General features: G+C 37.9%; 1 protein-coding gene across 1 annotated transcript in view; it reads right to left on the reverse strand.

Moving 5' to 3' along the window:
• LOC121388806 (neo-calmodulin-like) overlaps positions 1 to 2,873 on the reverse strand; it is a 19,618-nt gene extending 16,745 nt beyond the window's left edge. The window contains exon 1 of the mRNA XM_041520311.1: positions 2,656 to 2,873. Within this exon, the coding sequence (XP_041376245.1) occupies positions 2,656 to 2,658 (3 nt within the window). The 5' untranslated portion in view covers positions 2,659 to 2,873. The remainder of the gene's footprint in view (positions 1 to 2,655) is intronic.
• Between the last annotated feature and the right edge of the window lie 22,108 nt (positions 2,874 to 24,981).

Genomic DNA, 24,981 nt, shown 5'->3' on the forward strand with positions numbered 1-24,981 from the left:
TAAACATTACATACAAAACTGATTACATAATATTCAGTAGCTTGTGCCAGCGATTTACACATACAGATTTGACGTACACATTAGTACACCGCAGGTGGGCAAGTAGGTCGTTTGAAGTTATTTCGATTCTGCTCTTCAGCGAATATGCTGTTGAGCGAAGTAAAGCGCCAAAGCTTTTTACTCGATGACTGACAAACATCTTGCTGGCACTGCATGGTCGTCGTTATCCGATCATCCATCGGTATGCATTATTATAACATATGTTAAGATCCTTCATTGTATCCTGTGTAAATAAATTACTACAATGACTCCGACGAGGTTCGACCGTGCGACCCAAGCACCTCAAACGAGCAATCGAATCCAATATCTACTTGTACTGACCCATAGACCTAAACTACTCGGCGGAGGACAGAATATCAGTCACTATCAGTGACAACGCACATGGTTTTATCAAAATTAAACAAACCTTTTTGCATATATATGCACATTATTATTAGTTTTTTGTTAAATATAGTATATTTTGTCGAAAGCTACCACAACATGGATGTTTTGAAACAATGAAGTCAAATACGAACGATTCGTTTCTCGCTATTTAATTACTGGCCTAAGGTGACACCGTGACATACGCATTATTGGGGAACAACGGTGGCGGCAAGTTAATGTTATATAACGTTAACGCATGGGCTTTGGCTAGCAGATGGTGGGCGTGTCCCAAATTCGAACAAGAACATCCCTACCTAGGATATTTACAATAGCAATGGCCTGGCTATATAAACGTTCTGAAATAAACGAGTTCTCCAAACCATATTTTATTACGATTAATGGTTTAATAATACTTTTATTTCAATCACAATCTATTAGGCTTTATCTGCTGTGTAATACAGATCGTGCGAGATTACACCGTCTTTAATTCCAATGATATAAGAAATCTGCAGACAGTATATTCCAGCTGTGTCAGCATTTATTTAGTGCACTAAAGACCCTATACATATCTCACATGATTATGACGTATGTACACACCTCATAAATAACGTACATGCCCTAATTCATGTCATTTTTAAAATTTATTTTTTCCAAAAACCTGTAATTATTAAAATAGTATTAAACGTGACCCGATATTAGCAAGTTATAGACCTAACAGTTATTTTAGTTTTCTTTAGATATACATGTACGTAATGATTATGTACTGACCTATAAAATTATTAAATATAAATATACTGTGTATCTCTCTCTCTCTCTCTCTCTCTCTCTCTCTCTCTCTCTCTCTCTCTCTCTCTCTCTCTCTCTCTCTCTCTCTCTCTCTCTGTGTGTGGGTTTTTTCTCTCTCTCTCTCTCTCACTCACTCTCTCTCTCTCTCTCTCTCTCTCTCTCTCTCTCTCTCTCTCTCTCTCTCTCTCTCTCCGTCTCTCTCTGTGTGTGTGTGTGGGTTTTTTTCTGTAGTGTGGGGGGGGGGGAGTATTCTCTCTCTCTCTCTCTCTCTCTCTCTCTCTCTCTCTCTCTCTCTCTCTCTCTCTCTCTCTCTCTCTCTCTCTCTCTCTCTCTCTGTTTGTTTGTGCTGTAGCTTATAGTGAGACGGTTTGTTCTCTCGTTTGAGACCTAAAGTCGCAACTTAGGCAAAGTTTCGTTTCTTTAGAGACACCACTAGAGCACCTTGCTTTATTAATAATCGGTTATAAACATTCTGATATTTGGTGTTAGAAGAAACACCATACATGTTTTCATTAAAAGCAATGGATCCTTTGTATGCCTTTTCCCACAGACAGGACAACGCGTACCAAGTCCTTTGATATTCCATGTCGTGGGGCGTTCATTGAGTTGGGAGTAAAAACGAATAATTAGAAAATGGTTCCACAGAGGTGATTCGATCCTTCGACCCAAACATCTCAGGCGAAAACTCTACTGACTGACCTAATCAGACCGAAGCCTCCACCCCACCGAGGGAGGTTTTATTCTGTGTCGAGCATAAGCTGGAGCATAACCTCAAATTCGGGCAAAAATGATACAGATATTCGGGAAGATGTGCTAACCCGAGGCCTTTTTACCATGCATTTCCATCATTCAACCATCAAAATTAGTTATAAACCATGTGAAAATGCGTAGTGCTTCATTTTTCAACCCTATATAATAATAATAATAGTATAATGCTGATATGATTAAATAATGTTTTCTAGATTCGGGCATTTTTGTTTAATTCGGGCATAAGCCAGCCTGCCACCCCCCCCCCCACCCCCCTACAAAAATAGGTGTCCGTACGTCTATGGATTCGAGAGAAGTTTCTAGGCGAGGGGCGAGTCATGCACTATATAATAGATTTATTGATTGAGTTATCGTGTCGACCCTGCCCCCCCCCCCCTCCCCCGTCCAGCCCTCCTTCACAAGCTCGTGCGCCCTTTCTATTAAAGGTGTGGAGGAATCTTCAAAATACATTCCTTTCCTTTTCTAATATTTAGTATTTATTGATTACGATTTATTCACGCAATGTTACGAATACTAAGTATTCCAAATTAAACATGAACCACATTGCTTTCCTTTAATTGAATCACGTAGCGATGTACGCAGAACGCCGCCTGTTCACCTGCACCGATAACACTTGAAGCACTTCTCAACGCGCCTAGGACTATATCCAGTTAGTAGCACAGTTAGGTAACGACTTACCATTTCGTCTCAGTCTCCAGGTTTCTTCTTTCTTCTACACTACACTACACTAAACTAAACTACAGCGTGTATTAGTCGGCGTTAGTTTAACCTTTTTTCCTCGACCATTATCCAACAGTTTAAACTAGTTCTGTTTGTTGCCATTGACAGCCGGACATTTTGTTTCGGCGTGTGTTTCTCAGAATAACGGTTTATTACGGCATCTGAGGTCCCGCGAAACACAACACCAGGAATCGGTAGACGGTTTGGTCTCAACAGCAACAAGTGGAGAATATTGTAGGCGGAGCTTACACGATGATCAAACGCATATATTATTACCGCTAACCGCGGCTCATGAATATTACTTAGTCACGTGCGCGGCCTGTTGCGATCTCGCCGTTTCGTCACTCATCTGGCTCCAATGGAAAAGACGTAGCCCAGTGGTAAAGCTTTCACTATTTCTAGTTCCAGCCAGAGCACCACGACTGGTATACCAAAGGCCGTGGTATGTGCTATCCTGGATATAGGATGGTGCATATAAAAGATCCCTTGCTACTAATGGAAAAGTGTTGCGGGTTTCTCTCTCTCTCTCTCTCTCTCTCTCTCTCTCTCTCTCTCTCTCTCTCTCTCTCTCTCTCTCTCTCTCTCTCTCTCGCTCTGTATATATATATATCTCTCTCTCTTTCGCTCTGTATATATATATATATCAGAATTATCAAATGTTTGACATCCAATAACCGATGATTTATAAATCAACGTGCTCTAGTGGTGTCGTTAAAACAATTGTATTGCCGCTAAGGGGGCGTGACGTATTGGGATATGTGCGATATTGCATATAAAACATTCCTCGTTACTAATTGAAAAATGTAACGGGTTTTCTCCATATATATCAGAATTATCAAATGCTCTTGTGGTGTCGTTAAAAATGTAATAACTGTATTAATGACGAGAGCGCCCTGTTTGTTGTACAATACCAAATGAAATCCCATAGGCGACCATGTTGACGTTTGTGTTTGAAAACATTATACGCAGTATTTCAACCAAACTATGACCCATAAATATCAATATTGCAAGCCCTCAAAATATTAACTGAAGGAAGTGAACTCTTTCACGGCTCATTTTCCATATAACCGGATGTTTTTTTTTTTTACAACGCCCCTAGTTTCGCACAAAATGTTCGTACCTATTTTTGTTTGTTTACTGGTACCCCATACATGTTTCAAGCACAAGGCTACTTGATACATTGGTACAAAATGAAATAACATTGAATAAAACATTTTGCCCAGATAAAACTTTTTTTGTTTACAACAAACAGTTACGTTTCTCACCAATGACAGGACTTTTGGTATTAACCTCGAATGTTGACCCAACAGGATGTTATTTGGATTAGTACCAACTAGAGGTAGTACTAAACCAATTGACTTATGGCTGAATCAAAATTCGAGGTGCACCTAACTTTTGATAGAGAAGTTAACACCACAAGTCCTGTGATTGGAGATAAATGTGAGTGTAATAATTGTAAAAACATTATTTTCATGTGGGCAAAAATGTATGCAATTTTATTTCATCTAGTTCCACTATGTTAAGTAGCCTTGTGCTTGAAGCATGTATGGGGTACATGTAACAAAAAGTACTCAAATAGTGTGTGAAACTAGGGGTAGTGTAAACAAATCTGGTTATACCGAAAATGAGCCACGAAAGGTACTATTTTCTTCAGATAATACTTTGAGGTAGGGGTTGTAGCATTGATATTTATGGGTCATAATATGATTGATATATTGCATATTGTAAATTTTACGGAATTTTATTTCGTATAGTACAACCTATAGCGATCCCGGCATTCCTCGACTCGTCTGGCACCAATGACGGACGGGAGGTGAAGCGGAACTGTTTGTTGATGTAGCTATAGGAAATTACCTTGGTACTTGGGATTGCTAAACACCAGGTATTCTCTCATTCAACAGGTAATTAATAAAGAATGCAGGTCGTGCAGACACGAAACACGGGCGACTGAGATATGGAAACTATTAACTGCGACACGGTTATTTGGTGTATGACAATAAATAGGTAAAACCAAACAGTACGGTAACATAATTTGTCTTCAACCTATGTTCAACAATTTACCGTGCACTAAATAGAGAATTTTAAATGTTCAATAATCGCAACTACCTTGCCGATTACTAAAATATCACCAATAGTGTATCCAGACATCCATAAATCTATTTAGTGATCTATTCATCCGTCCGTCCGTCTGAGGTGCAGTGATGAAAATCTTCTTCAGTGCTTCAATGACAGATTATGGTGTTTTATAATTCATGGGTTCGACTCACACGCATCGGGTAAATACATTAATGGCTATCAGTATGAATTTTACGTCATTATTATCCGAAGGAATATTAGACACGTCGGCTAAGTCAACATCCCAGCGTGCGTTCAATCCGCTGGCCACACTTTCAGCTTTACTCACGATGAGATTAGACGTGTCGTCAGTTTCTCTCGCATTAACCCCCCCCCCCCACACACACACACACACACACCTGGGGGTACTGTTACAAAGCTAAAGGGACTTACTCGAGTACCGCATCGCGTCCACCGGGTCACAGCCAACCGTGACTTTGGTGTAGGGCGATGCGGACAAGAAGACGAAGAGGTGGAGGAAGAGGGAAAGTGCGCCAGGGTCAGCACAGGGGGACCACAACTGGCGGCTCAATCGCCAACGGCGGTTCCTTCTGCGTCGCCGCCCCTGACTCGACCCAAGACGAAAGGACCAGTTCATCCGGACCCGCCGTCAACACCGAGGGATGCTCTCAACGCGCCGACCGGCCTCGGTGGGATCGTAGTTAGGCCATCGGTCTACAGGCTGGTAGGTACTGGGTTCGGATCCCAGTCGAGGCATGGGATTTTAATCCAGATACCGACTCCAAACCCTGAGTGAGTGTTCCGCAAGGCTCAATGGGTAGGTGTAAACCACTGGTTCAACAAAGGCCATGGTTTGTGCTATCCTGCCTGTGGGAAGCGCAAATAAAAGATCCCTTGCTGCTAATCGGAAAGAGTAGCCCATGTAGTGGCGACAGCGGGTTTCCTCTCAAAATCTGTGTGGTCCTTAACCATATGTCTGACGTCATATAAACGTCAATAAAATGTGTTGAGTGCGTCGTTAAATAAAATATTTCTTTCTTTTTTTCTCAACGCGCCGATGTGCGAAACGCCCGCATACGAATCTCTATGACCCTCTACGCCACCGCCTAGACGTAACTGGCCACTGTCACCAGTTTTACCGGTTCGGAAAGCGGCTGCCCGAGCAACCAGCTTGACAAGGCAAGGCCTCCACCTACACCGCCCCCCCCCCCGTCCCCCCCCCCCCCCCCACCCCCACCCCACCCCACCCCGTCTTGGAAGCCGTCTGGAAAGTTCAGATCGGGGAAATCAGGTCCGGCTTCTTGATGTTAATGTAGGGGGATCTGGCATCAGTGAAAGGCGGACTAGTGGAACCAGAGCTGAAACAACTGCCTGATGGAAGCGCTTACGAGCTACACACCATCAGGTCTACAGCCGGCAAGACGGGGTTGGTACTAACTCATCGCCGAGAAGGAGTCTACCGCCAAGCGGTCCTGGTTAGAGAGATAGATAGCCACACCATCCACAGATCGTCAAGGCCCGTTTCGGTAACGAATACCGGAGTGTTATCACCATCCTCGCCGACCAGAGACGAAGCACTTTATTCCTGCCTTTGCTGCTGAAATACATTATATAGGGGGCTAATATATTTGGAGGGGGGAGGGGGGGCAAGAAATAAATCTCGTAAATGTTTCGTGATACCGGTGTAAACGGAATGCAAGTCCGTAGGAATGGTAGTCTCCCCGGACTCTAACTCCTAGGAATCTCCTAGGAATGCAAGTCCTAGGACATAGGTTCCTTAGGATTGCTGGTCCGACTGCCAGGAATGCATGTCCAGGTAGGACTTACATTCCCACACAACCAAAATGCAAGTCCGGTGGCATACAGGCATACTATAATGCACTGCAAATACAAAATACAAACATTTTAGTTTCTTTCTTTTTTTTATTCAACAATTTTAGGCATTTTGCGTAATGGTGCCTCCTCCCACTGTTTCAGATTAGCCCCATTAATAGAACGTTTCAGTGCTATTCCATCCATTGTTGATCGCCCGAATTCTATAAGGGCCTAGCCAAGGCTTCTCCTCTTTTCCCCCTTTGCGATCTTGCCGCCGCAGGTTCTTCTTTAGAACTTTTGTTCCGATAACAAAATCCTGAAATAAAAACAACATTTAATCATAATTATATATTAAAACACATTGAATTTTATTATAATTAGTACTTTATAAATATATATATTTTTATACAATTATTTTTTTATTGTGAAATCATATATTTAAACAAATTTAATTATATTTATAAAAAAGATTTCTTGTAATTAGGTGGAGGGTCTTTTAAATTATATGTTTTACGTAAAACTTAATACATTTTCAAAACTACAAATGTATGTGTACAAAACGATCTTAATATAAGACAGTAAAGTAGTTTTTTTAATTTAAAGACGACACTAGAGCACAGTGATATTTTTTGTATCTTATCAGCGGCTATTGGACGTAATTCTGACACATTTTTGAGTGGAAACCCGTTGCGGCTACATAGGCTACTCTTTCCGATAAGCAGCAAGGGATCTTTTATATGCACTTTCCCATTAATAATATAAGACAGTAATTCTGACACATTTTTGAGTGGAAACCCGTTGCGGCTACATAGGCTACTCTTTCCGATAAGCAGCAAGGGATCTTTTATATGCACTTTCCCATTAATAATATAAGACAGTACTTCTGACACATGTTTGAGTGGAAACCCGTTGCGGCTACATAGGCTACTCTTTTCGATAAGCAGCAAGGGATCTTTTATATGCACTTTCCCATTAATAATATAAGACAGTACAACTAAAGTATTTTATTAAAATAAAACTTACTGATCGCCAAACTTGAGGTTTTGTAACTGGAATAGGGTGTAAAGGTGGAGCAATTTTATTTTGTTTTCTGTTCACTTTCTGGCACCTCTCGCAGGTTTGAAGGTATCGTTTTACATCTTCTACCAAATTAGGCCACCAATATCTTTTTTCAATCTTATCAAGCGTTTTGTCACGGCCAAAGTGACCACCTAAAATTAAAAACAAAAATTAAAATATTAATCTTCATAATACCGTATGTATTTTTTAATGATGTAATGTACTATAATGTAATGCATGAATGGATGTTTAACGACATCCTATAAAATGTGGATGTTAAAAAGATGGTAAGGATAAGAAAAATAATTTATAAAAATATTTCAATACATTAAACAAAAGTAAGGGGCAAATTTTAATTAAATTGAATAGTATACGTGTACGTAATCCGTCTTCCCTAAACATAACTTTTCATTCAAATATATTAGTAAATTTAATTTGTGCGTCCGTCTCTATGAATTATAATTTACTTAAACGTATACATATACGCATTACAAACAAATGGAAATTTTCCTTTACCCATTCGCTATAATTGATAATTTATTCAATTTAAATGTTACAATTATTAATGTAAACTTAAAATAAGTACATACCCAATGGGCTAGAGTGCATGGCATTCATGGCTTCTTCAATTTCCTCAGGTGTGATGAGGACTTTTCGCCAGTTTTCCAGTGTATCTGACGTTGAGCTGGAGTCGGGAATAATATCTGTTGTCGTCTTCCTATTGACTTTATAGTAAAGGGTGCTTTTATCAACCTGGAAGTAATTACAATGCATGTGTATCTTAAAATACAGTTTATGTGGTATATTTGATATTTAGATAATATCATGTGTACTTCCACATTTAGACATGTTATTGTTAAACTATTGATCAAATGGCACATAGACGTTGTAATGAAAGTTTAACGGACCAAACAGTTTCATTAATAAAATACAAGCGGACTAATAGTACAGGAATGAAAGTCCCATGGACTTAGAGTACTAGGAATGAAAGTCCCACTGACTTAGAGTACTAGGAATGAAAGTCCCACGGACTTAGAGTACTAGGAATGAAAGTCCCACGGACTAGGATTCCGAGGAATAAAAGTCCAACTGAATAAAAATTATAAACAACACAAGTTAAAAAGATAAAATTGTACAAGATAATAACTAATGAGCTTACTTTGTAGTTGGCCTTTGCTGTTCTTCGAATGACACGCTTATTTGACTCGCTGGTTCCAGGTTGATAATGTCCATTTTGCAAATAAAAAAATATGTCTGCCACTTGCGGCTTGAAGCGTTTTTCGCATGTCTCGTCTGACATATTGAATGCACGAACATGCTTTTGAGTAGCTGCTTTATATGCGTTCGGAAGAAGCAAGATGCACGTTCTGTGTTCATCTTCCAATGAAAATATAACATGGTTACAAACATTCAATCACGTGTTATATCCAAAATTATAAAAAAAACAAAAACAACAACATTTGTCATAAAAAAGTAATGCGGCATAGAGATTTGAACCAGCAATGATATTACTGAAGTTGCACTATCTTGTCCACTACACTACGAGAGAAGGCTGCCAGACTCTCAAATTTCAATCGTGCCTTGCAGATAACTCGTGCATATTGCCGAAGGTAATATAAATACATCTATTAATATGTCGGACTTGTATTTATGTCGGACTTGTAAGTTTGTCACTGCTGTAAAAGGAATTTAAGTCCGGTAGGAATAGAAGTCCTAGGCTTACTATAAAAAAACCCAGAAAAATATATCCGGAATGCAAGTCTGGGTAGGACTTACATTTGTAGGAATGGAGGTCCGATAGGACTACGCTTCCTAGGAACCGAGGTCCTGCGGACTTACATTTGTAGGAATGGAGGTCCGATAGGACTACGCTTCCTAGGAACCGAGGTCCTGCGGACTTACATTTGTAGGAATGGAGGTCCGATAGGACTACGCTTCCTAGGAACCGAGGTCCTGCGGACTTGCATTCCTTTTACACCGGCTCTGTTTCCGGAGTGTCGATCATGCACAGTTCGGAACTCCGACGTCTTCTATTAATTGCATTCTGTTTTCCGATATAGCCCCAGTAGCACCAGCAGTTTTGTTGATATAAAAGGTCATTGGTATTTTATAACACGTTTACCTACCAGAGGGCAACTGACCCACAAAAGGACGACACCTGTTGTCTAGTTGGTTTTGGTTTCGCGATCTGAAATTAAACAAAGCCACGTGGTCTGACAGAATGAATCATACCGAATTCTATGCATTTTCCACAGATGTCGTGTGTATATGCATAGCCAATGTAAACAAAGCCACGTGGCCTGACAGAATGAATCATACTGAATTCTATGCATTTTCCACAGATGTCGTGTACATATGCATAGACAATGTAAACAAAGTACACATATTCACAAACTATTTCCTCTTCACTTTCGAACCGAGTCGTAACAATTCAAAATAAAACAACAGCTCGCCAGCTAAGAATCACATTACCGGAACACTCCATTTAGGCAGATCTTTCCAGTCTGTAGCCATTTAGGCAGATCTTTCCAGTCTGTAGCCATTTAGGCACATTTCTCGCTCCAGCCAGTGCACCACGACTGGTACATCAAAGGCCATGGTATGTACTATCCTGTCTGTGGGATGGTGCATATAAAAGATCCCTTGCTGCTAATCGAAAAGAGTAGCCCATGAAGTGGCGACAGCGGGTTTCCTTCCTCAATATCTGTGTGGTCCTTAATCATATGTCTGACGCAATATAACCGTAAATAAAATGTGTTGAGTGCGTCGTTAATAAAACATTTCCTTCCTTCCTTCCATTTAGGCACGTGGGCAACACCAGAAAATGTATTATCAACTTATTAAACTGATTGTTTTTAGAAATTATTTGGCCTAGAAATTCTAATTGAATACTTACCGCATTACATTTGAAATTAAATATAAAACTAACAACTATGCGTCGAACTTGAGATTTTTTATTAAATTTATTTTTGGTGTACCAAGACGACTAATTTGAAACACCGTGTTCGAAACCCTAGTGGTATATGGACACGTTAAACAAGTTACTAAGCTAAGCTTTGAAGGTTGCATAGTACCAAAGAAAAGAGTACCGTGTCAAGGTTCGACGTGCACCGTGAAATATTTACGGAGTAAAAGCAGCTGTGGGTGTGATTGGTAGTAATATGTGACATTGATTATTTGTGCAAATACTATTATCCATTAACAATAAATAAATACACTTTTATTTGTCATACAGTTGTTATGCAGTATATACCAGAGGTTGAAACTAATGCGGGGTACCCCCAAAAATGGAACTGCAATTTTCAGCAAAAATGACGGTTGCTATTAAAAACATAAATTAAATCTCTTAAATGATACGTGACCCCCCATTTTCTTGCAGCTAGATTAGATGTGAGGTGCCACACTTTCTATTGCTGTACTTCCTGGGTGTGTTGAAACGCTGCTTATATCAGTTTTATTAGTAAACGTTAACATTATCGGCAATAGGAATTGATTTGGTCTAATGGAACCTGAAATACACTAACACTAATACATTATTACTGGTAGAGGGAGACAATTCGTGCAATGAAATGACACTTTTGAATATTTTGCTGAATTGGATCAGATTACAGAAAATAAAATTTCTTAAAAGACTGGGCCATCGAAGGCAATATTACCGCGTGACGCGTTCAATATGTGATATCGACTCTGATCAGTGGTGATGGGCTGGAAGTAACCCAGTGGTAAAGTGCTCGCTTGATGCGCGATCGGTCTAGGATCGATCCCCGCCGGTGGGCTCATTTGGGCCATGTCTCGTTTCAACCAGTGCACCACGACAGATATATAAAAAACAGTAGGGGAACCTGAACTATTAATGTTAATATCAACTATTAGACCGAATATACGTTTTGACCACAGACATCCTAGTAAAGAACGTTCAGGTCTGTTTATGAACACACTGAAACACATCCCATAGTTTGCACGTGCATCACGCAGTTGCCCAGTACACGTGCGTGGGGTGTCATTCTCGATTTTGACAATTTCCAGGAAGGTCGATTAATCACTGTGGAACATTATTTCTGTCAATCATTTTCATTCGGTTGATCATACAGTTGTTATTGTTTTGTTTTTAATCATTTTTAATGTTTGAATTTGGGATGCGGCGTATGCAACGCGATGAGCCTCTACGGGTTATTGGCATGCTGCAAACAGGCAGAAGTCAGCGTGAAGTGGCCAACACCTTCAATGTATCGAAGTCGACGACAGGAGTATAGGATCGATTCATCCGTAAGCACACTCTACGAAATCGAGCTCAAGCGGCAAATCAAATTGTTGCAAAACTTCATCAGGTTACTGGTGTCCGAGTTACGGGTCAGACGATTAGAAATCGTCTTCATGCAGCCCTCCTTCATGCTCGACAGCCCAGGGTTGTGTCTACCTTGACAAATCGTCTCATTGCCCACATACGTGAGTGGTGTAGGGAGCGTCAGAACTGAGGTATTCGTCGCTGATCACGTGTCATGTTTTCAGATAAGTCCCTATTCACTTTGGACTTCCTTGACAGGCGTGGTCGGGTCTGACGACGAAGACATGAACGGCTCGCCAACGTGACAATGCGATCCCTTGACAGATTTGGCGGTGGATCGGTTATGGTGTGGGGTGGTATAACTATGGCTGACAGAACCCCCCTCCATATTGTGCAAGGAAGGGTCACTGGGCAGTACTGTCGTCCCGTTTGCTAGGCGTGTGGGTCGACGTTTTGTTTTTCAGGACGACAATGCCCGTGCTCACCGTGCACGAATCATCAAGGTAGGTGCATCCCGGTGGGTTCCGTAGGGGACCGCGGAGAGACCACTATCCGGGGTCATCCGTGAAGTTTTCATCCGTCGTGGATCCGGCCAGACGATCCTTGACAGTGTGACCAGAGCTTTACAATTGTATAGAGGATCTAAAAGTCATTACACCTTTATAATTTTTGCACATATAATAATGCTGGATGAGTAAATCAGTTGAAGATAATACAAATGTACTGTCACCGATGAAAGTTTTTTACAGTCAGAGCTTGAAATACCCCATACATAGATACAAATTCATAAAAAGTCCACCATAAATTGTTTGAGCACTTTTGTTTTACAGTTTCATTTGAATTACCAACTACATGTATGTTCTTAAAACACAAACAATTCAAATAACATTATTTTCCATTTAAAAAATGCCATTGTGGGACGGTGGTCGGGGTGGAGAATGGGGGGAGGTAATTATTCCCACATATCTGTACCTACTGAAACTGATGTCATAAAATGACCTGCCTGTCAAACGTTACGAACTAGTCAAACAAATTACACTAAGATATGTGATATTTTATTGAATACGAAGACAAAATGAGATTTCCATCCATTTTAGGACTAACATGGAAGTACACCACAGTATCCTTAAACCATACAATGTTTTGTAGAATGTTATTTAACTTCATAGAACACCATCTGTTTTTTAGCAAAACTGTTTTTCGTTTTTCCCTGCGTTGACACAAACACAAATTATATATGAGAAAACATGTTTTGAAAACTAAAAGAAGACTATTAGTCCAGAGGATATGTGCACAAAAATGATCGAATCGTGCACGTTTTGATAAAAGCTAGAGACTTTGCACACACACATACTAGACATCATAGAAAATATTTTAGAGATTGGAGACATTCTCAATATGACCTATTGTGACCATGACAGCCATTTTTCAAGATGGCCACTGTGGATATTTCTATATATTATGACATGTACAAATTAACCCACAATAGTATTTTGAGCCATTTTAATGTTATATATGCCATCAAAATATATACATTATGATACATTAAGGATATTAAAGCTGATATTTGGTGGCCCTTGTGACATTTAGGGGTAATGTTAGGTTCAAAACCATGAAACATTTACCCGAATAATAACATTTATTCCATTGCCTTTTCAAGTGAATCATATATGAAGGATATATATCTTCAAACACTATTTATATATCACTAGGGGATTCTAGCAAGTGAAAAACAAAATGAATGTAAACTGCATGCACTCAGTAAGTACAGGTATGTTAAAGCTAAATGGTCACACCCCTTGTATGTGTCACAAAGCAAGCACATGTTAGTACTTATTTAATTTCCATTTAGTATAGGTATATGACTATGTGGTAAAATATTACTGCTTTTTAGCTTTTTTGGTTGTCGTATGCACAATAAAATGTAATACTGAGTCAACCATACAACACCTGCTTGGACCAGTGACATCATAATCTAAAATGGCAGTCTTCAATCACATTTTATATACATTATCTTTATGGATAATATTTCCTATTTAAAACATTTAAGTAGATAATGACTCATTTTATTTTCCCATACTTTATTAAGTGTTCGACTAAAACAGATTAGGGTGATACAAAGTCAGTGTTGGGGTCCAGGAGACCGATGCAAGACTATTCAATCAAAACAATTAATCGATCATTTAAAACTACAAGGAATTATTGTGTGAATTTTAGGTCTAAAGATCATGTGCCCTTTATGAGAGCTAACACAAATTATTTAATACATGTATATATGTACATTAAACCCAACAAGTATTAATAAATTATGACGTGTGCCAGCCTGACATTTGGAAAAGACTTGCTTTGTATATTTTGTTACACACAGTGCTTCCTCCCCGAAATTATTTATGTATTCATAATTTTAGTTCATCATTATTAAAAATTAACTTTTAAAAATTATGAATTGTACAAATCAATCCCTTCTTTTAATCGAGTAGATCAGAAAACTGTTCTTTGGAGATATTATTCTGGCTTTATCAATCAATCACTTCATATTTTGAGGCCGACAATTTATTTTCCGATTAGGGAATTACATTTTAAGTGTGAAACGTATGAATCTGACTATTATGCATCTAGGTTGATATTTTATATAAGAATGCAGTTCACAAATTATGTTTGAAATTCCTTTTATATGTACAAAATCGAGCCAGCCGCAAGGCAAATAAACACACGGTAAAATTAATACATATTTGGAGATGGGAAAATTGTATCTTGAGTTCATGTATAACCCGAAACAAGTGTTCGCAGTATTATTAAGTGAAAGATTAGCCACCTAAATGTTTGATGATATCTCTAAATACCTTCATTTATTTACATACTTGTAATAAATTTTGTTTACCAAACTAATAGAAATATTTCATTCGTTCATTCTTTCATATGTGTGTTGGTCGGTGCGTGCGCGGATGCGCGTATGTATGCTCATGTGTTCGTATGCGAGTGTGTTTATGTTAAAGCGCACGTGTGCTTTTTACATTAGTATCAGGTTTAAGGTCTTGAAGATTTATATATCATAGTGTTCTAATTATACAGTATTACTATCACTTCTGTCTATTAACTTATTTTATCAGGACATTGATTACCTTATAACCAACGTGAGCACTGACCTGTGTGTCTGTGTCAACCAGTACAACTAATATGACATATACATATATTTGTATAGTTCTGTATTTATACGTATAATTCAAATTGCTTTTCAAATTAATGTAACTTTGTATACAAGTACTATTTTCATTGATTGATTGATTTATTTACTTATTTATTTATCTACGTATTTACTTATCTACTTATTTATGTGCTTTTGTGTGCTTTTGTTAACATTATTTCATTTAACAGAAGGCAAATACTTCAAGGTGCAACATTGTTCTGTAATATTAATGACATAGTTTTTCTTATATTATTCCTTTTGAATAGTTTATCTTCTAAGGTTGTGGTGGGAGGATCTCCCCATGAGATTAGCACAGCTATTTCTGTTACTTCATGTTGTGTATGCAAGTGCGAGTGTGTGACTTTGTTTGTATTTTATATGTTTCAATATAAATGATGCATGCAATGGACTTTACATGTTTAATACCTTCGTTTTATTATGCACATATATTATTTTAATTAAATATTCTAATTATTTGCTTTACATCACTGGCGGTGTTCATAAGAATAGCATATGTTTAACACTGTTTATAACTTTTGAGGTCAAGAATGATAACCTGAATTATAGGTACAAGTATAGAGAATTCCCAAGGGTCTCAATTAACTTATATATTCATGGATTTCTTCTAGAAAATATTGTCTTAATATTACAAGAAATCGGCTTACTTGTTCAAAATGGATTCATATAGCGACTTTAAGATTTGTTCCCTAAACTGTAGAGGGCTTGGTAATTTTGAAAAAACTAAAAGATGTATTCAACTCCTTAAGGGTTAGATCTTTTTCCATTTATATGCTACACGACACTCATTTTATAAGAGATAAAGAACCTTTCGTAAGATACCTTTGGGGTGGCGATTATATTTTTAATAGTTATAATGAACGATCGCTCGGAGTAGCAATCTTATTTTATAATAATTTTAGTTATAAAATACACAATTCGTTTGCCGATAAAACGATGGCAACGTTCTGATTATAGATGTTACAATTAAAGACTTTCGGTTTACTCTTGTAAACTTATATGGACCTAACACAGATGAACCTTATTTTTATTCTACTATTACAGATCAAATTCAAGCTTTCGGGAATATGAATTGCATAATTGTTGGAGATTTCAATCTTATTTTACAAAATTCACTTGACGCCTATAACTGTCAAACAAGAAACAACCCTCGTGCCAGAGAACACGTTTTACAAATGATGGGTGAGTTAGATCTAGTTGATATATGGCGTGATCCTTAGGCTTATCCACAAGTCCAGCAAGTTACATGTATACGAAATGATCCTATTAAGCAAACCAGACTTGATGTTTTTCTGATCTCACAAAATGTATACGTTTTTATTAGTGTCTCAAATATAATTTCCAGTTATAGATCAGACCACTCTTTGATAAGCTTAAAATTCAACTTGACAACCCAACAAAAACCAAATACATATTGGAAATTAAATAACTCCCTTTTGGGTGACAAGGAATATGTTAAAATTGTAAAAGAAGTAAGTGATAAGGTTGCCCAGCAATACTCTGCTAAAAGTTTTGAACCAATATCACCAGAAGATATATCTCATGAAATAAAATTCAAGATTAATGATCAGCGTTTTATAGAAACTCTTCTTATGAAGATCCGGGGTAAAACAATTTCTTATGCCTCATTTAAGAATAAAGAAAGCAAGAAACTAGAAGACGTTTAACATAGGGAAATAAATGACTTGGAAAAAACATAGACAATATTGACTTTGATCGCTTAGAAGCAAAGCAACTGGAACTAGAAAATATAAGAAGAAAAAAGATGGAAGGCGTTCTTATTCGCTCTAGAGCTAAATGGATTGATGAGAGAGAAAAAAAAAACTTTTGTAATTTAGAAAACAGGGGCCTCATTCACAAAGGTCTCTTAAGCTCTGCTAGATAACACAGCATCCTCTTTGCAAGTCTTTTAGCATTGCACTGCAAGATCGCAAAGTTGCAAGAGTTTAGTGAATTAGGCCCCAGCAATTTTACTAGCAAGTCAACGACAAAAATTCAGTCAGAAGATAATACTATTTTAAGACACACGCGTGATATTTGTCTGGAAGCTAAGAAATTTTATGAAAATCTCTTTGCATCAAAAGAACATTTAATTTCTAAGTATAAACATAATTCAATGTTTTCGCAAAATACTACAAAAAATAAGTTAAATGAAGACGAGGCTAAAGTTCTTGAAAGTGAAGTTACTTATGATGAATTGCTAAACGTTCTAAAACATACACAAAATAATAAAAGTCCTGGTTCTGATGGGTTTACTTTTATAATTTGTTTCTGGAAATATATTGGCATTTATTTATTAAGATCAATAAACGAAGGCTTTGAAAAAAAGACAACTTTCTGTTACCACAAAACAAGGAATTATAACATGTATCCCTAAAGGTTAGAAGCCCAAACAATTTTTGAAAATCTGGCGCTCAATTTCACTTTTAAATTGCTCCTTGAAACTTTTGTCATCATTAATAATACCATTTCATGGTATTTTTTAAATGGAAAATAATGTTATTTGAATTGTTTGTGTTTTAAGAACATACATGTAGTTGGTAATTCAAATGAAACTGTAAACCAAAAGTGCTCAAACAATTTATGGTTTTTATGAATTTGTATCTATATATGGGGTATTTCAAGCTCTGACTGTAAAAAAAACTTTCTTCAGTGACAGTACATTTGTATTATCTTCAACTGATTTACTCATCCAGCATTATTATATGTGCAAAAATTATAAAGGTGTAATGACTTTTAGATCCTCTATACAATTGTAAAGCTCTGGTCACACTGTCAAGGATCGTCTGGCCGGATCCACGACGGATGAAAACTTCACGAATGACCCCGGATAGTGGTCTCTCCGCGGTCCCCTACGGATGCACCACGGGTTAACTACGGTTTTCAACGGATAAACCAAGGATTATTAAGGAATGGGGTTAACTGACAACGGGGAGCACTACGGGTCGCAATGGATAGCTAAGGATCGGTACAGATCGGACCACAACGGATTGTCACCAATGATGCCGGATCGTATTCGTGGCTAACCCGGCGTCCTGATCCTTGACAGTGTGACCAGGGCTTGAGGCTTGGGATTACTACGATTAAGTACGAATAAGTACGGTTTAAGTATGATTTATTATGGATTAGAACGGATTATTACGTTCTTCTACGGATCATTAAGGATGTACTACGGTTATTCGATCCGTGATGAATGTTTGGACAGCTACGGCCTCTACAGACCTCTGCGTCATTTTAAGAAACACAACTACTGTTCTCTTTGTTACATTACAAAAAAGTTTAAAATTAACTATGGTTAATGGATATATAAAACATGATTGATTAGACTATATACGGGAAAAAGGAAACGTCATAGTGATTCATAAACCTGTTCAATTTATGGTCCGTGGATTAAAGATTTTTCCGATGACCTATAATGTTTTTTGACATTCCAGTAATATAAGGATATATCTATAACAGTGCGCGGTCGCCACAATCGCCAATTCAATATAAATATATAAGTGGCCACAAAATAATCAATGTGGCGCATATCTGTGGCGGCTTGTTTAATATATTTTTTTAAATGATACGCGTTCAGTTTTAGGTATCCAGTAACAGAGAATAATGTCAACCAGTATCTAATCTTCTTATCTGTCTGATCACGTTATCGAATCTCCGATTGGGCAAATAATACATGAATTCGCTTTATTGTTCTTTGTTTATTGCAACGTAATCCAGTGCCTGAAACCTGAGCACATTGCATATTGTCAGAGCGCTTGATATCAGATTCTGATGTCACAAGGGTTGTTTTGTTGGGTTTGTTTTTGTTTTTTGTTTTTTTAATAAGTGTTCACTTTTCTTTTCCACTGTCGTGACAAAACAAAAGAATCACCAATCAGGCTTGACCAATATGGCATCTTACTACTGACCTGCATGGAAAACAATGCGATATAACCATTTGTATAATTCTGAATCAAAAATATTATTGGTAGTAAATCTTATTATTGGCTAGTCGTGGTGCACCGTCAGTAACGAGGAATACCCCAGTGGGCCGGCCCACCGGTGGAGTTCGATTCCACGCATCGGACGAGCGCTTTATCACTGGGATGCGTCCCGCTTCTATCGTCTGTGGGAGGACAGCCACTCCCGAGGAGATGCTTTGTGCAATCCTGTTAATGCTCTCTCCATTTGTTGGTTAAAGGAGGACTGCGTGCTTTACAAAGACGAAAAGGAATAAAATGATATCGTTCTTTTCGTCCACTTGCTTTGTACACCACGCGTAAACAACAGGGTCCCATTTCACTAAACATTGTACGTTTACGTCTGTTACGAGCAGTTTACACGTTTACACGTGTTTGGCATCAATTTCACGCAGAAAATTACATCATTACGGAAGCTGAGTATTTTAAAGGCAAAAGAAATAGGGAATAATACATGACTGGCCGTTAGATACCATTTATCTCACGAGCTGTTTTAAAATGTATGTAACGAGCAAAAGCGAGTTTGATACATTTTTAAACAACGAGTTGTGAGATAAATGGTATCTAACGGACACGAATGCATTATTCTATTTCTTACGTATCTTCAAAGACCAGGTTTTAATAAAAATTTAATATATTTTTAATTAAAAGTTATTTACAGCCGTTGAACTTGTAGCTGACTTACATGTCACATACACATGAATGTCAGGTTAACTATACGTCACAGTCTAATCGATTTCCATCGTGTAGGTTTTCATTGGAATGAATGAATGAATGAATGAATGAATGTTTAACGACACCCCAGCACGGAAAATACATCGGCTATTGGGTGTCAAACTATGGTAATGCAAATAAATAAAGTGATGATCACCATCAATATAAATGAATGAATGAATGAATGTTTAACGACACCCCAGCACGAAAAATACATCGGCTATTGGGTGTCAAACTATGGTAATGCAAATAAATAAAGTGATGATCAGCATCAATATAAAAATTCAAGGTTTAAACAAAAACAGTGTAAAGAACTGTGCAAAAATACAAATACAAATACAAATATCACAGAATTTTACGGACACCGAATTTTACTCTAAACTTCAATTTGTGCTGTATTGGCCATTCTCAAAGAGAATGTTACACCCCTGCACCACGGCGAGGTTACAGCACGCGCAGGGGTTTTCATTGGATGTATGTCATTGATGACCTGGTCATCACCTAGGAGCAGCCAGTCGTATGTCTTGAAATTGTTAACACGTACATGTGCAAACAATCATGTGTAACCACAAATAACGCGTGGTGTTCTCACCAACAATCAAAGACGTGCTCTTCTAACTAAAGTAGTGTTGGAAATAGAATAACACAGATTTTCGTCGATTATTTCTTTCATATTAAACTGACAAGTAAATATTTTGTAAATACCTATTTAATGATACTCCACCTAATTTAGCATTTACTTGTTTGGGTTCTCATTGATATACAAGGTGGTGTTTACTCTTAAAAATAATAGAAAGATGTCAGTAAACAGGTGAATTGTGTACTTTATTGAAACAGACCGGCCTCGGTGGCGTTGTGGTTAGCCATCGGTCTACAGGTTGGTAGGTACTGGGTTCGGATCCCAGTCGAGGCATGGGGTTTTTAATCCAGATACCGACTTCAAACCCTGAGTGAGTGCTCCACAAGGCTCATTGGGTAGGTGTAAACCACTTGCACCGACCAGTGATCCATAACTGGTTCAACAAAGGCCATGGTTTGTGCTATCCTGCCTGTGGGAAGCGCAAATAAAAGATCCCTTGCTGCCTGTCGTAAAAGAGTAGCCTATGTGGCGACAGCGGGTTTCCTCTCAAATCTGTGTGGTCCTTAACCATATGTCTGACGCCATATAACCGTAAATAAAATGTGTTGAGTGCGTCGTTAAATAAAACATTTCCTTCTTATTGAAACAGACTATAACATATTTTGATCGACATACATGTCAATTTCATTTACCCTTAAACACACTTTTAATTCAAAACTGCAAATTATATGAGTATTTCGAAATGCAGCATACATTATTAATTATGATCATCATATTTAGTGATATAAATTCAATATAAGTACATTTGAAATTTACACAATCGTGCAACCACTTAAAGGTGCTATATCATAGTTATATGTGAGCATCTGTTTGTGATAAAGATTCTCCAATACAAATGTATTTTCTACTAGAAGATAAAATTATTTTGTTAGAATCATTTATAGGCATATAGTTGAAGGTGTAGTCTTTAAATTTTAAAGCAAAATTTAATTTAAAAAACATTATTTCCAATAGCTGTCATTATGCAACTTGGAGATAGCACCTTTAATACATATCACCTTTAATACCGGTATAATAGATCACACACTTTTGTTTTGGAGAGGGATAGTCGTCAGAAACGGTCCCTCACATATTGCAACAGCAATGAATTTGACACGTCGATCAAAATTGGTTATAGTCTGTTCCAATAAAGTACACAAATCACCTGTTTGCTGACATCTTTCTTTTAATTTCAAGAGTAAACACCACCTTGTACATCGATGAGAGCCCTAACAAATAAATGCTAAATTAGGTAGAGTATCATTAAATAGATATTTACAATACATTTACTTGTCAGTTTAATATGAAAGACATAATCAAGGCAATTCATATTTATTCTATTTGCGACACTACTATAGATTTGTAAACTATGATCGTAACAAAACGTGTGCTTTGACCGTAAATTAGGCTTACGAGGTTTTGTGAAACTGGGTCCAGATTGTCAAGGGAATCGTCATTGAACCGATACAGACCCGCCCCAGGTGTCACAAAATAAATAAATAAAACATCTTTAGCTCTATCCGTATCAATCTAATTAAAATTAGCTCCACTATTACATGTGGATCTAACACCAGCCAGTTGTAGCTCACGTCCACCAATCAAAACCTTACTTGCAGAATCATGCCAGCGATTTAAAAATATTTTGAAAACATTCCGAATTAACCTGAGGGTATACGACATGTTTCGTGTGAATTACGAATGCTTTAAAACATGTTTTATTTTATAAAATAAATAATTTGTAATGTAAAACTGAAGACTGATTTAGTTGGGTTTTTTTTTTTTTTATAAATAAATAAGTAATTTTTAATGTAAAATTGAAGACTGATAACCCATCCCGTACGTATTGGTATGGTTCGCAGTACTGCGGCCACTAAAATAGACTCGCCCGATATTTTTAGAATTTGTATGCTCCCAAATAACGTTATAAAAGGCGAAGTGTGATTGGTCAATATTTAAATTATTATTTACAGACGAAATGCTACCTGGACATTGGGGACTACGCAGTGTTGTTAGTTTTAAATCACTGGCAGGATTCTGCAAGTAAGGTTTTGATTGGTGGACATGAGCTCCAACTGGCTGGTGTTAGATCCACATGTAATAGTGGAGCTAATTTTAATTAGATTGTATCCGTATGTTCCGTTTGCCAATACCAACAAGCTAGACCAAATACTGAGAGATTCCCAACATATCAGTGCCATCGTCTAGTCTTGGGAAAGGATACATATATTTCTTAGTTAAAAGTTTGCTTGTTTTACAACATCATTAGAGCACATTTAGGTATTTCCTTTCATTTCAACTTATTTTCATGCTTATATCCACTTAAGGTTCAAACACGCTGTCCTGAGCACACACCTCGGCTATTTGGTCTGTCTGTCGAGGACAGTGGGTTAGTTGTTAGTGGTTAGTGAGAGAGAGAAGAGGGTGTAGTGGTCTTACACCTACCCATTGAGGCATTAAGAATTCGCTCTGGGTTGGAGCCGGTACCGAGCTGCGAACCCGTACCTACCAGCCTGTAGTCTGATGGCTTAACCACTACGCCACCGATGCTAGTAATTTACGTATTAATCATCGGCTATTGCATGCCAACATTGGATAATTTTGACCTATAGTTTTACAGGGGAATACCGCTAAACATTGTACATGTTTTAATTGGTAGCAAGCGATGTTTTATATGCACCATCCAACAGACGTGATATCATATACTACGTCATCTGGTATAGCAGTCATTGTGCACTGGTTGAAACGAGAAATAGCCACATTTGTCCACCTATGGGGTTTGATCCTATATCGACCGCGCATTAGGTCCCGCCCCCACTATCATAACTGCCATTTGCCAATACTGAGAAGATAATTCACCTCAGTCTGACACCCAACAGCTGATATATTTCTCGTGCTAGGGCGTAGTTAATCATCCAGCCATTGGTTCAGAAACTAAATCCAGGCTTCATACGTGTTGAGAGCCTGACAACATATCAATGCTATCATCTATCCCTGGAAACGATACACATCTTCCTTGGTGACGTTTGGGGGTGTTATTGCTTCTTTTTTTGTTGGTTTTTAAAATATACATATTTACGTCTGATTATCTCGTTAACGCGTTATTAAAAATGTCCAATAGATACTATTTATATTTATACATTAACCCCGAAACATCTAATGTTTGATCCCCAGTAATATTTATACAAATATAATGACATTCTGTTGGAAGCAAGGACAGGTCAGGTCAGGTCATAGGGCTTTACGTGCACATTCAGAGCAAGCTGTTGTAGCGCACGCCGGCTCCCCCGTCCAGGACAGGAAAGTACAAGTTACAGAAAATACAACATATATTATACAACCGAGGTGATTCGTAAATGGTTTTTACTACACGGCAATCATTGAATCGTTGAACGTTCGGTAATCTCCGTTATTTACGGCACTACCCGAATAAATGTCCATAAGTATTAACTTATAATAGGTTCTCGGACCCCACTTTATAAATTATAAATACCTTAATATGAAAGGTTCTTCAGCTTCTTGTAATAGTGAGTTTAATGTGGTTAGTGTAGTTAAAGAAACACAAACAAAATATAAAACGAAAGAAATATTAAACGACATACAAGTCTTAAAACACAGGAACACTACACTAACAAGAAACACGAAACGTATGTGGTAGTACTGCAGTGGCCACTTGACACCCCCGCCCCCCCCCCCCCCCCCCCCCCCCCCCCATCGCCAGCAACTGAAGCTAAGTATGCAATCATAATATATATTTCACGACTTGAAACCGTATATCAAAATGCGGGTCGTTAAACAAAACGTGTTTCTTGGTCGTACAAAGCAGTCACGCTCTACAACAGTTCAATGGTTTTGGGTTGCCCTCGTGATGTAGCTTGTTTAAAATAGCCCGATCTAATTTTATACCTAGTCGCAACAATCCTTCCAACCCAACATGGCGTCACGTTTTACACGATATCGGAGTTCATTTCAATTTAACTTATATTGCTTATATTTAGCTTATATCCGATTAAGGTGTCACGTAGTGTTTAGAGGAAACCCGCTAGGTATTTTTTTCTTTATTTCCATTAGCGGTAAAAATACATACATACATGCATACATACATACATACATACATACATACACGCACTTCCACACAAAAAGGACACAAGTCAACATTTTGTTATGTTTAACGAAACCTCTAGAGCACACTGATTTATTCATAATCGGATATTGGATGTCAAACATTTGGTAATTTTGACATAGTTTTAGAGAGGAAACATGCTACGTTTCCATTGGTAGCTAGGGGTCTTTTATATGCACCATGCCAAAGGCAGGATAGCACATACCACGGCCTTTGATATACCAGTCGTATTAATTAATTAGTCATCGGCTATTGAATAGCAGACATTTGGTAATTGTGACACGTAGTCTTTAGATGGAACTCGCTACATTGTTGTTTTCCCATTAGCGGCAAGGGGTCTTTTGTATGTATTTCCCCACAAACAGGACAGCACATATCACGACTTTTGATACACCAGATGGGACGGGATTGCACTATCTGGGAATGAGTTCA

This window comes from Gigantopelta aegis, chromosome 14, assembly GCF_016097555.1.
Source record: "Gigantopelta aegis isolate Gae_Host chromosome 14, Gae_host_genome, whole genome shotgun sequence".
NCBI lineage: Eukaryota > Metazoa > Mollusca > Gastropoda > Neomphalida > Peltospiridae > Gigantopelta > Gigantopelta aegis.